Source organism: Molossus molossus, unplaced genomic scaffold (genome assembly GCF_014108415.1).
Source record: "Molossus molossus isolate mMolMol1 unplaced genomic scaffold, mMolMol1.p scaffold_m16_p_27, whole genome shotgun sequence".
Lineage (NCBI taxonomy): Eukaryota > Metazoa > Chordata > Mammalia > Chiroptera > Molossidae > Molossus > Molossus molossus.
In genome coordinates this window covers 2,169,738-2,185,980 of record NW_023425363.1, presented here as the reverse complement: position 1 = coordinate 2,185,980, position 16,243 = coordinate 2,169,738, and the positions used below count along the sequence as shown (strand labels likewise).

The 16,243-nt window shown below is 47.3% G+C and overlaps 1 protein-coding gene across 1 annotated transcript in view; it reads right to left on the bottom strand.

Moving 5' to 3' along the window:
* SLC47A1 (solute carrier family 47 member 1) overlaps positions 1–15,672 on the bottom strand; it is a 53,752-nt gene extending 38,080 nt beyond the window's left edge. The window contains exons 1-3 of the mRNA XM_036278318.1: positions 15,628–15,672; positions 15,166–15,387; positions 4,925–5,026 (exon numbers count right to left, since the gene is read on the bottom strand). Coding sequence (XP_036134211.1) covers positions 4,925–5,026; positions 15,166–15,387; positions 15,628–15,672 — 369 coding nt within the window. The remainder of the gene's footprint in view (positions 1–4,924; positions 5,027–15,165; positions 15,388–15,627) is intronic.
* Positions 15,673–16,243: the final 571 nt, after the last annotated feature.

Genomic DNA, 16,243 nt, shown 5'->3' with positions numbered 1-16,243 from the left:
GAAAGGGACACATGGTTGGGGACAAACTGCAACCGAGGTACGTGCCCTTAGCAGGAACTGAACCCAGGTCTCTCCGGACTGCAGGCCAACGCTCTAATCGCTGAGCCAAACCAGCCAGGACTGAACTTTTTTTTTTTGAGAGGTTTTGATTTTTTTTTTTTTTATCCTCACCTGAGGACATTTTTCCATTTTTTGGTTCAGATAGAGCGGGAGGGAGAGAGAGAGAGAGAAACATCAACGTGAAAGGGACACATCGAGTGGTTGCCACCCACACGACCAACCAGGGCCGGGGACAAACTGCAACCGAGGTATGTGCCCTTAGCGGGAACCGAACCCGGGTCTCTCTGGACCGCAGGCCAACGCTCTAACCGCTGAGCCAAACCGGCCAGGGCATTTTTTGAGAGGTTTTGGATAGCTGTTTCAATTTCCTCACTGTTTATCAGTCTATTTAGATTTTCCAGTTCTTAATGATTCAGTCTAGGAAAGTTATATATTTCTAGGATCTTATCCATTTCTTCTACGTTGCTGAATTTGGCAGCATATAGTCTTTCATAGCATTCTAGTATGATCCTTTGTATATCTGTGGTAACTTCTTATTCATTTCTGATTTTATTTATATGAGTCTTTTCCCTTTTTTCCTTAGTGAGTCCAGCCAGGAGTGTGTCAATTTTATTAATCAACAAAGAACCAGCTCTTTGTTGTATTAATTTTTTGTATAGTCTTTTTGTTGTTTCATTCAATTGTGCTGTAATATTTATTATTTCCTTTCTTCTGCTGACTTTGTGTTGCTTTTGTTCTTTTTTTTTTTTTAGTTCTTTAAGATGTAATGTTAGATTGTTTACTTGGTATTTCTCTTGTTTCTTGAGATAGGCCTGCAGTGATATAAACTTACCCCTTATTACTGCTTTCACTGCATCCCAGAAGCTTTGATATGTCATATTGTCATGTTCATTTATCTCTATATGTCTTTTGATCTCACCTTTCATTTCTTCTTTGACTCAGCCATTTTTAGCAGTATGTTGTTTAATCTACACAGATTTGCGGGTTCCTTGACTTCCTTTATGCAGTTGATTTCCGTGGTCAGAGAATATGCTTGGTACAATTTCAATCTTCTTGAGTTTGTTGAGGCTAGTTTTGTGACCCAACATATGGTCTATTCTTGAGAATGTTCCATGTACACTGAAGAAGAATGTATAATCTGATGTTCTGGGATGAAAGGCTCTATAAATGGCAATTACGTCCATTTGGTCTAATGTCTCATTTAAGGCAGATATTTCTTCATTGATTTTGTTTGGATGATCTATCTAGAGCTGTCAATGGGGTATTAAGGTCCCCAACTGTGATTGCTTTGGTCTGTTTTTCCCTTTAGTTCTGTTAGTAGTTGCTTTATATATTTTGGTGCTCCCTGATTGGGCGTTATGTCTTCTTGATGCAGTGTTCCCTTTATTATTATAAAATATCCATCTTTGTCTCGTTACCTTTGTTATCTTGATATCTATTTTGTCGGATATACGTACGGCTACACCTGCTTTCTGCAGAGGTAATTTGCTTGGAGAATCATTTTCCACCCTTTCACTTTGAGTCTAACTTTATCTTTGCAGCTTAGATGTCTCTCCTGAAGGCAGCATAAGGTTGGGTTTTGTTTTTGATCCACTCTGCTACTCTGTGTCTTTGATTGGTGAATACAGTCCATTTACATTTAGGGTAATTATTGATGCTTAAGACTTTCCTATAGCCATTTATCTTCTCTTTTCTGGCAGCTCTGTGCCTCCATTGGTTCTTTTCCTTTGTTTCTGTCAATTCTTTTTGTTTGGTGGTATTTCATACATCTTTCCTCTGTGTCCTCTTTTTTTAAAGCTATGTGTGGTTATCATTAGGTTTATGAAAAAAGAAGTTTCATATATACAGTAGTCCTTTCCTTTTGAATGCATCTGATCTCCATCCTCCTTTGCACATCCAGACCTTTTCCCTCCCCTTTTATGTTTCTGCTATTACAAATTATCCCTGTTTATGCTTTAAGTTTGTTAGTGATCTTACTGATAGTTTTGTGAGCTTTTATTCTTTGTTTCAGGTAGGAAAACCCCCTTGAATATTTTCTGCAATGGATGTCTTCTGGTGATAAATTCCTTCAGCTTATGTATTTCTAGAAAAGTCTTTATTTCTCCTTCATATGTAAAGGATAACTTTCCTGGATACATGGTATTCTTGGCTGGTAATTTCTCTCTTTCAGTAGTTTGAACATTCAGTTCCATTCTCTCTGGCTTGTACAGTTTCTGCTGAGAAGTCTGAGGATAACCAAATGTGCTTTCCTTTATAGGTTACTTTCTTCTTTTCCCTGGCTGCCTTGGGAATTCTTTGTCATTAACTTTTGACAGTTTTAATACAATGTGCCTTGGGGGAGGTCTCTTTGCATTGAGCTTAATTAGGTATTCTGTTTGCTTCTTGGATTCAAGGATATAGCTCTTTCCGTAAGTTTGGAAAGTTCTCATTCACTATTTGTTTGAATAGACTCTGTTCCTTTCTCCCTCTTTTCTTCTTCTGGTATGCCTATAATTCTTAGATTGTTTTTTCTCATGGAGTCAGATAGTTCTCATAGAGTCCTTTATTTTATTTTTTTTAATGCTCAAGTCTCTCTTCTTCCCACTGCCTTATTTCTATACTTTATCTTTGACCTCAGTAATTCTTTCCTCCATCTGGTCTGCTCTATTTCCTATGATCATTGGTTCATTCTTGAACTCTTTTATTGAGTTCTTCATCTCCAGAATTTCTGCTTGGTTCTTTTATAAAGTTTTCATCCCTTTGGTAAAGTATTAATTTTGTTTGTTAATTTGTTTTCTGAGTGCATTAAATTGCCTGTCTATATATATTTTTTTGCATCTCATTGAGTATTTTCAGAACTGCAAGCTTGACTTCTCTGTCATTTATATCACATATTTCCATGTGTTTAAGTTTGTTTTCTAGAGATGGTCCATTTTCTTTCTGAGCTGCCTAGCTACATTGATTATTCATGGTATTTGATAGATTTCTTCTCTGTCTAGGCATCTATGTATGAGTGGTATTTTTCTAACAGATGACTACAAAGACATCTTTCAATTATCTTTTAGTAGGTGGCACTGAATCACAAGTTTTTTAGCTCTGTTAAATTGGAATGCTGACCCCACCCCACCCCACCCCACCCCACCCCCACCACAGTGGTTCTGGCTGCTGTCAGTGTAGCTACAATGTGTGGGGATGGGTCTAGCTGGGGGAACCCCGCCACCTTCTTTGTTTTGCCCTTCCAGTACTGGCAACCTTGGACCTGCATGAGGTACCCCCTGTACCCCACCTGAGAGCCAGGCACAGAATACACCCTTTGCTCAGGGGAAATAGTGATTTTGTAGTACCTTTTTTTGGGTTTGCAGAGAATATGCTCCACAACCCCGACACCAAGGGTGAAGGGAGATGAGTTCTGGGAGTCTACCAGTGCCTTGTGTCTCTGTCTACAATTCCATCTGACAGACAACTGCAGCAGCACCCCAGTACTGTGTCCTTGCCCCGGTCTCTGGGCTCAGCTGCAGCTCCAACTGTCCACTTCTGCAGGAGTGCCACTGAGTCTCTGCTCCCCACCCCCACCCCCACCCCCGCCCCGCTGAAGGAAATGCCAGCCACAACCAGATTCCTCCCCTCTCCGAGCTGAGCCCTGCTGTGAGCTCCTGGCTGCAAGGCTTCCTCTGTGACTCATCTGACTCCTCCTCCCTTCATACCTCCCTCATTGCTCATATTTAGATGCTTCAATGATCAGATCTTTGTTCTGCCTGTACGTTGAGCAGCGAATCCTTTGCTGAGTTACAGCTGTTCAAATTGTTGAAATTTCAAGGGGAGAGACCAAGGGGACCCCTCACCTCACCATTCCTCTGGCATCACTCTCCTTTATTTCCTTCTGGTGTTTGGGACAATGCTCTTACCAACTGAGCCACACCAGCCAGTCCTTTATTTTCTTTAAGACAGGTATACCTCAGAGATATTGCAGGCTTGATTCCAGAATATTGTAATAAAGCGACTATTGCAATAAATAAAATCATAATCTTTTTGTTGATGGAGGGTTTTGCCTTTCATTTGTAAAAATGCAACACAACCGTTGGCAGTAGGCCTATAAACTTCTCTTTATGGTGTCAACTAGTCCTTCTCGTCCTCCAGTTTATTCATGATTCCTGGAGTAGAGGGTGTGAGAGCCTTCAAACACTTACATCCTCATGACCCCTCAGCTCTGCCACTTTCCTCCACTCACTCCCGCATGTTGGGCTGCGACTGAGTGATCGCCAACTCAGAAGCATTGCTCCAGCTCCCTCCCATGCTCAGAAGAAAGCCCTGCCACGTGCACACTCACGTTCCCGTGCCTTCGTGCCCCCTCGTGCCCCTCCATCTAGGCCCTGTCCGTCCACAGTCTCTTCTGAAGTCAGAGTTCAACCCCCTTTTCCAACTCCCTTCTCCCAAATGTGGGACCAAGAATCTCCATGGATTACAAATTAGCTAATGTGGCAGACAAAATAAAGGTCCTTCACAGAGGTCCCTGTCTTAACCTCCAGGATGCACGAACATGTGAAGTTACAGGGCAAAGGAGAATTAAAGCTGCAGCCCTGCCAACACCTTGAGTTTAGTTAGCTCAGTGAAACCTGTTTTAGACTTCTGACTTCCAGTAATGTGAGATAGTACATTTGCATTGTTTTTGTTTTCTTTTGCTTTTTGTTTTTTGGTACGTGTCCCTAGCGGGAACCGAACCCGGGACTCTGGTCTGCAGGCCAACGCTCCAACCGCTGAGCCAAACAGGCGAGGGCCATCTGCATTGTTTTAAGATGCTAAATTATGTAATTCCTAGTAGTAGCAAGAGAGAATACAGATGGGTTTCATACATAACGCCAACATGTCAGAACAGTCCCATACATACTGCAATCGCAAGTGTGACAGCATCCAGTTCCATCTTTCCCAGGTGGCCACAGAACACGGAGCTTATGAAACTTATCAGAAACACCATCAACTGGGCTAAGAACTGGGAAGAGACAGAAAACAAAAGTTATACATGAATGCCAACCATCACAGAAGGAGAGGGGTGCGGTTCCTGGGGTGCTGCTCCTCCCCCTCCCGCTGAATCAACTCCAGTTAGAAGTACAGAAGCAGGGCTTTTAGGAAGCACTGCCAACTTTCACTGATAAGTGTGACTTCTGGTGGGCTTCTTGGAAAACATTTACAAGTTCCTTTGTAAATGCTATCAGAAAAACATTTTTGAAAACTTCCTAGCACTTTAAATGTATTTTTCACTTTAGAGTCTCAGGCTGTAGATCCTATGTATATTTTTCTTGAAATTCTCAGAGGCTGCCTTCTGAGCTAGACTTCCTGCTATCCCAGAGTCACAGAGAGTAACAAAGAGAATACAGCCTCCAAGAGCCAGCAAGAAATTCCACCGACAGGAGCAGCTGAGGCCGAAATAAGACCATCCAACCAGAAGACCGGCGAGATCTGGGATCTTGGGGTGTAATGTTACCAGTCTGCAGAGGGCCATTAGTTCTTGCACTCTGTGAAGCCTCAGATATGAAAGCAAATTCAGCTTCTGGAACACTGAGCTGTTCTTCCTCACAATTTCGGGAACCACTAGGAATTGCTCAGTAATGCTTTCGCTGCAGGTTTGTACACTGATCTCCTTCAGTCAATTTAAAACCACCTCCCACCTTCCCTCACCTCTAAATCCCCTTGTCAGACCCAGTAAGTCCAGTACGTCTTGGGAAAGCCGCTCTCTCCCGGGAAGCTCATGGTCCAAGAGGAGGGTCCACCTGACGCCCACCCCGGGGAACGAGAACAGAATCCCTGCTGCATGCAGCAAGGCGGCCGCTCACACAGGGGAAACAGACTCCCAGTTCTGAGCTCAGACACGACTCTGTCTTTCTCGTGTTCCCGATGGCAGCTTCTAACCCTCATCTCCATCAGCCCACACAGCCAACACTGCAGCTGGTCCAAATTTCTTTTTTTATCTTTATTGTGGAATGCATTACAAATGTTCCTCATTTTTCCCCCATTAACCCCCTCCTCCCCACTCCCGCCCCCCTCCTGCCTTTTCCCACACTGTTGTCTGTGTCCATTGTAATAACTCCATTCTGACCCTCAGTTACTACACGTACACACCCTGGCAGACTCTTTTTTGTAAACATAAGTGCTTTGAGAAAGCCAAAGAAAACTATAAAGATAAGGGGTTAATGATGGCCTCGGGAAACTCAGAGGAACCATGAGAAAAAAGAGATTAATGGTTGCCCTGACCTCTAACAAGCTCCTCTCTCCCCGTTTTCTGTATTAGCCCCCCTAACGGTGCCAAAAGCGGTGCCAAGAGAATGCAGTTTTGTTTTTTCCCTGTAGTTTGTGCCTTTAAAAGCCAGCAACAAAGAAGGCAGGTGGCTGGGATTTGGGGAGAGCCCCCCCAGCCCGCCGGTGTAATGAAGTGCTCCTTTACAATTCGGCTGTGCGTCTCTGGTTATCTCGCTGACACCTTACACCACATTGGTTATGCATATAAGTTCTTTGGTTTATTTCTTCCCACCTCCCAACCCCCTTACCTTTGAGGTTTGTCAGTCTAGCAACCAATTTGTACTTCTTAATCCCTTCACCTTTTTCACCCATTCCCCCAACGCCCCTCCCATCTGGCAACCAACAAAATGTTCTCTGTATCTATGAGGATGTTTCTGTTCTGCCTGTTCATTTTGTTTGTAGATTCCCTTGCCAATAGATATGTATTCATTGCCATTTTGTTTGTTCATAGATTTTATCTTTTTCTTCAAAAAGTCCCTTCAACATTTCATATAATAACGGTTTGGTGGTGATGAACTCCTTTAACTTTTTCTTGTCTAGGAAACTCTTTATATGGCCATTGATTCTAAGTGACAGCTTTGTAGGATAGAGTAATCTTGGTTGTAGGTTCTTGCTTTTCATCACTCTGAATATTTCTTGCCACTCCCTTCTGGCCTGCAAAGTTTCTTTTGAAAAATCAGCTGACAGTCTTATGGAAACTCCCTTGTAGGTAATTAACTGCTTTTCTCTTGCTGCTTTTAAGACTCTCTCTTTGTCTTGAATCTTTTGCATTTTGATGATGATGTGTCTTGGTGCGGGCCTCTTGGGGTTCACCTTATTTGGGACTCTCTGTGCTTCCTGGACTTGTATGTCTGTTTTCTTCACCAAGTTAGGAAAGTTTTCTGTCATTATTGTTTCAAATAGGTTTTCGATTTCTTGTTCTCTCTCTTCTCCTTCTGGCACCCCCAAGATGCGAATGTTGGCACGCTTGAAGTTGTCCCAGAGGCTCCTTACACTATCCTCATTTTTTTTGGATTCTTTTTTCTTTTTGCTGTTCTGATTGGGTGTTTTTTGCTTCCTTATATTCCAAATTGATGGTTTTCTTCTTGGCTTTACATACTCTATTATTGAATCTGCGTAAATTATTTATTTCAGTTAGTGCCTCCTTCATTTCTGACTGTGCATCCTTCAGTTCTGACTGGTCCTTTTTAATGCTCTTGAGGCCCTCACTAAGTTCACTGAGGTTCTCACTAAGTTCTTTGAGCATCCTTATAAGCAGTATTTTGAACTCAGCATCTGTGAGGTTGCTTATCTCCATTTTGCTTAGTTCTTTTCCTGGGGTTTTGTTCTGTTCTTTCATTTGGGACCTGTTTCTTTGTCTCCTCATTTTGGCTTCCTCCCTGTGTTTGTTTCTATGTATTACATAACAAGAAGTATGGGGCTATCTGAGACCAGATGCTGCTTGTTTGAAAGAATTTAGGAAAACCTGAAGCAAGATCCAAGACAGGCCAATCCTATGGTTAAGCAACTGGCAACAGCTTGGGTGGGCCTGAATGTTGGGTGGGGCAGGGCCTCAGGAAATCACCAGGGCGAGGCAACCAGTGTGAGCCAGGTTGCTGGAGTCCCAGATATGGTGGCTCTCTGCCACCCTAGGGAAGGGCTCACCAAAGGATCAAAGGCCTCTGACAGCACATCTCTCCTGGAGAAAGCCCCCTCTCCAGCTCTTGTTCCAATGCCAAACAGTTCAGTTCTTCCCTGTATGTCTTTGGTGCCCCTCGATCTGCCTCCCCTCCAAGCCTAGAGGGAGAGAGTCTGATAAGTCCATGCGCGGGCCCTTTAAGAAAAGCTGCCTGGGGCTCCAGCCGCCTCAGCCTCCCTGAGCCTCAGTTCCCACTGGTTTTTCCAGCCAGAATTCTGGGGACTCTCTTCCTGGCACAGGAACCCTGAGCAGGGAGCCTGGTGTGGGATGGGGACCCCTCAGTCCTCAGGGAGGACCTTCCCAGCCGAGGTGTCCTCCTGATTTTTATACGCCACACACGTGGGTGTGGGACCAGCCCGTCCGCCTCCGCCCCTCCTACCAGTCTCGATGCAGTTGCTTCTTTAATTTCGTAGTTGTAAGACTTCCATTCTGCTCGATTTCAGGTGGTTTTGAATGATGGTTGTTCTGTAGTCTAGTTGTAACTTTGATGTGGTTGTGGGAGGACACGATACTGCATTTACGTACGCTGCCATCTTGCAGTCTAAATTTGTGATGTTGAGACCTAATCTGGTCCCTGCCCTTGGTGTTTCAGATGACAGTTTTCTTTCTTTCCCTGAATCTACATGTGGGGGGAAAGTTTTCAACTCTGCTGATGGACTTAGATCCTCAAACATGAAAGACCTGCTCCTAACTACATGGGCGTGGGAGAGCATACCCTTTCTGCGTCATCTCCCAGACTGTGGCCCACGTACCCCTCTCACTTCTGCAGAAACCAACTGTGACTTTCATCTCCAACCAGGCCTCCTGCTACTTAGCAGAAGGGATGCTTTTGGAATGTGTTGCAAACATAAGCCAAAATGAGACAGAAGACAGGTCACTAAAAAGCTGAGTGGCAAGGATGTAGATAAAAATGGTTGGTATGGCCTTAGCCGGTTTGGCTCAGTGGTTAGACCGTCGGCCTGCGGACCAGAGAGTCCCGGGTTCAGTTCCCACTAAGAACACATACCTCAGTTGCAGTTTGCCTCCAGCCCCGGTTGGGGTCATGCGGGTAGCAACCACTCGATGTGTCTCTCTCACATCAATGTTTCTTTCTCTCTTCCTCTCTCCCTCCCACTCTATCTGGAAAAAAAAAAAAAAAAAATCCAAAAAGGTTGGTATGAAAAGCCCAACTCTATCAAACCAAAGCTTGGGCCAGTGGACTCCTGTGGGCCTGTACCAGGAGATGGGCTGTGTCAACCACCCTCACAGATACTCTCTGTGGCTTCCTCCCGAGGTGCTTGCTGTCTTTTTCTGAATTTACATAACTTTAAAGGTCTTGGGGTCCTTTTTTTTCTCTTGGTAAACTCTGTCATGCCACATCCTCTCAGGTAGCTGTCCTTGAAGCCTTTGCACATGAGCTATGGCAGCCAGCTGTGCCCGGGCATCTGCCTTCCCTTTTCCACCGAACATGGTATTTCTACCCTGCGGTCCACACGTAAACGTTTTCGTGGCCTCACATGGAAACACACTCAGTCTCCTCTTTGGTCAGGCCTCTGGGTAGTTTCCCAGAATTTGATATTACAAATCCTATTGCACGGAACACAGTCACCACTGGATGGAGAACAGGCAGTGCCTTAGGGTGAGTGCCCAGTCCAAGCGTGGGAATAGTCATGTGCTGCATAATCACATTTTGGTTGATAAAGATTATGATTGAGCCCTGGCCGGTTTTGCTCAGTGGTTAGAGCATCTGCCTGCAGTCCGGAGAGACCTGGGTTCAGTTCCCGCCAAGGGCATGTACCTCGGTTGCAGTTTGTCCCCGGCCCTAATTGGGGTTGTGTGGGTGGCGACCACTCGATGTGTCCCTCTCACATCAATGTTTCTCTCTCTCCTTCCCCCCCTCTCCCTCTGCTCTATCTGAAGATAAATGCAAAAATGTCCTCGGGTGAGAATAAAAACTAAATAAAAATAAAATAAAATAAATAAATAAATAAATAAAAGCAAGACTTAAAAAAAAAGATTATGATTGAGACTTTCAATGAACGTGGGTGCTAGGGCTGACGGGTCCCCGTGCTCATGTCCCCGTGAGAGCCCTCCAGGAGGAACGCGATGCTGACAGCAAAGCGCTGTGGTTGCAGCTGGCCCTCCGTTATCTTGCTTTGCCCTCCACGTACACTTCTCCCGCCTTGGGCACGGCGGGGCGTGTGCGCGAGGCTGACACGCGGCCAGGTTTTCCTCATTGCACGAATGCACCCTCATTTATTAAGTAAATCCACAGAGTGTCCACAGTAATGAACTTCCCACTTACACATATTTCTTTGTAGACCTGGGGGAAGATATCCGTTAAGAGTAATTCTTAGATGTCTAACTGTTGTCAAAAGTATTCATATTTCAAGTTTTCATAGATAGTGCCCAAGTGTGTTTGTATACAGAGAGTTTGGGCAGGGAGGGAGATTGAACCCAGATTTCAAGGCTTCTTCAAACTGGTGCATGGGTTAGACTTTAGGGCACTGGCTCTTGTGGAGGTAACAAGCACACCCCTAGCAATGTGGCAGAAGTTACAGGCATGGGGAGGGCTTCGGCTGACTCAGTGGGCCCGGGGACTGAGCCCCTCGCAGCCTGGCTGACGGCGGAGGCAGATGGTGAGGCCCCCTCAGCACCCAGCTTCTCACAGGAGGCAGGCCGAGCGGGAAACAACTCGGAAAGTAAATCCCCAGGGCTGAGCCCAGGAGTGCGTGTAGGAGGGGCAGACCTACAGCCTGAAGCAGGGCCTCGGCCCTGGATCTCCCCCAAGGCGACCCTTGGCTCCACCCTGCGGACGCCCTCCGAGGCCGTAGCTCCTGCACTCCTGAACAGAAAACAGAGACCTGGAGCCTCAGGGACCTCAGTCACTCTCGGCTGCTGGGGGCGCCACCTCTGATCAGCTCATTCAGGCTCCTGGCCCCTTCCTGGCTCTATCACAACCTTCTTTTTCCTCAAATAAATCCTTTTTGGCCATGAAACACCCAGTCAATATTATTTTTCAGTCAACGTGGTCAACGATGAACCTAATATACACTGGTGGTCCCATAAGATTACATTAGAGCTGAAAAATTCATATCATCTAGTGACATCCTATGTCGTGAGCAATGGAGTACCCCGAAAGGAGTCACTCACACACACTTCTGTGTGTTTCTGAGAAAGGCTAGTAAGCCAGGACAAGTGGAATAGGGAAACTGGGACGGAGAGTTAACCAGTTAAGCAGTTTACAGCCATTTAGCAAACTGCAAAATCCTATCTTCCCTGACCAAGGACACTCAAGAGTAAATGGTTTGCACTCTCCTCCCCAGCCAGAGGGTAAGTAACTTAAATCCCCCACTCGGGGAGACAGACAGCGGAACTCCACTCAGGGCCACCACACCCACGAACGGATGGAGTCGGGGAATAAATCTCATTTTGGTGCATCAGCATGAAGCTGATGACTATTCTATTGAGATCCTTTCCCAAAGACCTTCCTTAAACTCTCAGCCTTTAAAACACTCAAGACACCCTGGCCAGGTAGCTCAGTTGGTTGGAGCATCGTTCAGTACACCAGAAGGCTGCCAGTTCAATTCCCGGTCAGCGTACATACCTAGATTGCAGGTTCAATCCCAGGTCAGAGTGTACCACAGGCAACCAACATCAATGTTTCTCTCTCTCTCTACCTCCCTTCCTGTTTCTCTAAAATCAATAGAAACATATCCTCTGGTGAGGATGAAAGAAAAAACCAAAACCCTCTAGACCAAGGACCCAGGAGCACGCCTGCACCTTTCCCCCCGCCCCACCCCCAGGCACGTACCTCCTAAATGCTAAGAGACTCCAGGAGGCTTGCAACCAGGGCAGCAATGGGCAGTGGCACTTCATCCCATGCAACCCCCCTGAACCTGTCCCCAAGGCCCCTTTTCTCTGACCTCGTAGTGAGCCAAAGCAGCCCTGTCTAGGTTCATTTCCCAGCCCTTCCTGTATCATTGTCCCCAGCTCTAAGATTCACCTGTGTTGTGAAATTTTTCCTGCACAAAGTCAAGAACCCACACACTACTGGCTGGCCCTAGGTAGACCCACCAAGGGCCAGGTCCCCTTTCCGGTAACACTGGGATCTCCCCTAAGACTCCCACCCTTAAAAGCTTTTAGGTGGGAAGACCCAGTGCACTCCCCATCCTGGGAGTACGGCCCTGCCTGCCCTCCCCCTCGTCCAGGCATGTCACCTTTACCTTGCTCACTTCTAAGCTCCAAGGGTCCTTCCTTTGCCTCTCTCATGCATTCCCTTAGCCCATCTCTTCTACAAATTACTTCTTCTACCTCTGTGAGTTTTCTAAATAAATGTTCTCTTATAGTTTGAGTCTTGGCTCTGAATTCTTTTCTAGCCAAAACTCAAGTACCGAGGCTGCTGAACCCAGGTCCTACCAGACTCTGGCTGTCTAACACCTGGTACCGTTCCCACTGCCACCAATGTAAGGATGCACTTCTCAGAATGACTGTGGTTAAGTCACCTACATGAAAGGCCACAAACACAATGCTCAGATTCCAACACAGAGGCTCTTCCTGAGCATCAGTCCCGGGAGGACCCTGGAGTTCATGGTTGCTAACCAGTACTGTTCTCGATCCTGGTTCCAAGCCTTTTATGAGGTGCTGGTCACAGGTTGTGATTCCCACACAGATGGGTCACCTGGGGACCTTGTTCGCAAAGCTGATGCCTATCTCAAAACAACAATTCTGATGCCTGAGGGGCTGAGGGATCTGTCTTGCGTATCCCCCTCTTCCCCATACACGCCCAAGCAAAATGTAGTGAAGGACCAGACCCTTCGGAACTGTCCCATCCCAGGGCATGCTGTTGTGCCCAGGGAATTAGCCAACCTGCATGCTGGTCTGTTCCCTGATCTCAAGGACTGCTGTCTCGACAGCCTGAACTGGCTCAGATGTGGCCAGACTGCCTTCCAGATAAAGGTCAAACCATTAGCCTGCCTGCTCTGTGTCCTCTGACAGCCGTCAAGCCAGTCTCTGCAGATGCTCCGCACCCAGCGGAGCCTTCCTGGTCTTCTGCCTGCAGCCCTGGCCGGTTCTCCGGCTCCCAGGTAGTCCTTTCTCCCCACAGGTGGAAACCAGCTCCCTCAGTCTGGGCCCCGGCGATTCTACCGATTCTACCTCGTTCCCTCCACCCCCTGTGCACAGCCCAAGCAGGTGGGGAACAGGCATTCCGTCCTTGGGATTATTGTCCAGAATTCTGACAATTCAGCCTGGCAATGAGGTGTTAGTGACCAAGAGAAAGCATGGTCGAAATGCCTGAGGCTAGGTAATTTCTACTACCACCCTCACAAACACACATTTTGCTACAGCTTTCTGTCTGATAAGTGAAAAGCAGGCTGAACATCTGTAATACATTCAATAATAAAGATGAGTTAAAAAAAAAAAAAGGCAGACCCCACGGCATCTCTTCAGGTGTGCACTGTTCACCTCCCATTCGCCTTTGTTACGCGTTATTCTCTCTTTCCGGGGTCATTTAAAGCTCAGTGGGAGAGTGGTAAGTGCTAACACCTTCATGTCAATCTTCTTGGACACTCATGGGTCAGTGTTAATGTGAGAGGAGACAGGGAATGGGAGAGAGATCGAAGAGGAAATCCAGACCAGGCATCCTAGCTAATGGATGGTGGAGCCTTGGAGATCAGAGTATGGGACAGGAGGGGACCATCTCCTCCTGCCCTTCTCCCTGCCCCTGGGGAGAGAGAAAACGTCACAGAGATAGAGACCAGCAGGGGCTCCATATCGATTCCTAAGAGACTACACAGGACCCCATGGATAAAGCAGTCACATACAAACATACGAAAGACTGGAAGGAAAATTTCCAAATGATCTCTCAGTGGTGACATTTCAGAGCTTTTCTGTTGTTTATCTTGGTTTCCTATTTTTCTACATGACATATATATGACATTTGTACTTAACACAGTTATACACATATACATATACACATATACATACAAACACAAAGGCTTAACATGTCAGTCCGGTGCTCATCCCTGGAGACCAGGAAGGTCCCCTCCATCAAGGGGACTAGGTTACTGCAGGAGTCAGCAGAGACAAAGGACCTGTCCTGGGAGGGGCTGGGTCCCAGAAAGCTGCCTCGTTTCTTTTTCTTTTTCTTTTTTGTACAATTAGAACAATAACAGCCTTGCAGAGACCTTTCTCACAAGTCTTCGAGGGAGTGCTGAGCCCAAGCACAGTTATTTCCCTCGTGCTATGGAAGAATGAGCAGAGCGGAACTCCAAGCAGGGAACTGGGCCCCCGGTCTTTCCCTTCTGCAAGAGATTCACAAAATTCCTCCTGGGGGACAGATTTTCATTTCATGGCATTGCCCCTGGCATTGTTCTTGCCACTGTGCATACCACCGTGGGTATCACAAGACCCCACAGACAGCACAGTCACCATGGCAGGAGGGCACACTTGCTGCCATAGGCTTTGCAGTTGTAGAATTTCTACCCAGGTCCAAAGACTTATTTGCCCCCTAAAATCACACAAGTTTCTTGTATAATAATAGCTCTTACTCTGTTAACTTGAAAACCACCCAAATTGGCAGGTGAACATGGATGGGTTTACATTTTTCGTGAGTCTTGTGATTTTTTAAAACCCATATTACTTTTAAAAAGAGAACTCAAAAGAGCCCTAACCTAGTAATAAACAATTAAAAACAAAAATCAAAAACTCAACCCAAACTTTTTTTTAGCACAATTGGGGGGTAGGGGGAGCGTGTGGGACAGGACGCCACTTGCTCCCTCCCGCAGAGGTTGACTCCAGATAACAAATATTTTGGAGCTCTTAATTCAAGACAGAGAATTCACCTTTCCCCACCCTGCCGCTAGATCATTTAGACCCACCAGCTCCAGGGCTACTAGTTTCCCAAGTTCCTGAGAGTTTTGCAGTTCGGGTAACTTGCTTACTTCGCCGGTACACGCACCCAGAGAAGGCGGGCCGAGTCCCTTAAAGCGAGCAGGTCCCCAGAGCTCCCGAAGCTGGCGCCGGCCAGCTGTGCCCCGCGCAGGGCGCCTCCGGGAGCGCGCGCCCGCCCGGTCCTGTGCACCACGCCGGCGGAGCCCGCTCGTTCGCCCGCCCACCTCACCAGTCACAAAGGGTGACAAGGCCACACACTGGGCTCCCAGCCGGCCGGGACTCACCGCGGGGCCCGCCAGGAGCAGGAGTGCCCTCGATTCCTCTCGGAAGGTGGACCACGCCAGGCAGCGCGGCCCGCGGCGCTCGGGGGCGGCCTCCGGGCCTTGGGGCGTCTCCATGTGCCGGGCGCAGTGCGGCCGCGAGTGCGGAGGCTGCTCCGGAGGCCGAGACTCTCCGCCGTCCCGCCCCGCCCGCAGCCGGGCCAGGTGAGCGCGCCGCCAGCCAATCTGCGGTGGAGGGCACGACCCTTGCACCTCTGCGCGAACGCCCGCGGTTCTGCAAGGGCGCACGCACGCCTAGATTTGGAAGGCAACGTTTGGAAAAGCTCTGGAAACAGATGGAAAGAGTTGCGGGGACTGAGTCCTCCGAGCCTCGGAAGCCGGGTCTGTGCCCGGCTCTGAGCCTGGGCGTGTGAGGGGCGTGGGGTGGGGACGTGTCAGGGTCTGAGACGGTGCCGGAGTTCCCACCCCGCTGGCACCAGCCAGGCGCGCAGGTTGGGCGCCCGCCCGCATTCCGGACACCTCTGGCTTTGGTAGCCATTCGGTAGACTGCCCTCAGCAACACCTTTAGTACAAGCTCTGAGACTGGAATTTGCGCACTGCTTTCTCCCATCAGCCCTTCCATTAAAGGATGTAGACTCTGCCCGGATAAAACAAGCAGCCCACATTTCCAAGTAGGACCCTTCGGGTTAGGTTGGCTGGTTTTCTTGGCTGGTTCTCGGGCAGCCTGATGGGGGGAACATGAGACCCTGAGCATCAGCAAACGTGGATTTAGGGGACCCCTGCCATGCTCCCCCCGGGAAGGCATGGATGCGCAACTTGCTTGCCTCCTAGATCCTCAGTTTTCTCATCTGTAAACTCAAACTAATATCTACATGTTGGGTTGTGATGGGGTTTAAGAGTATATAGGTGGACCACGTGCCCTCAGCCTGGTACACAGAAATTGCCTTAAAAATTATAGTTAATCAGGACAAAAATGAATTCTGTAGTAGTAAGAATTCCTTCTGTTGTAAATGACCTAACTTAAGCAAAAGAAAGAAAGAAAGAAAGAAAGAAAGAAAGAAAGAAAGAAAGAAAGAAAGAA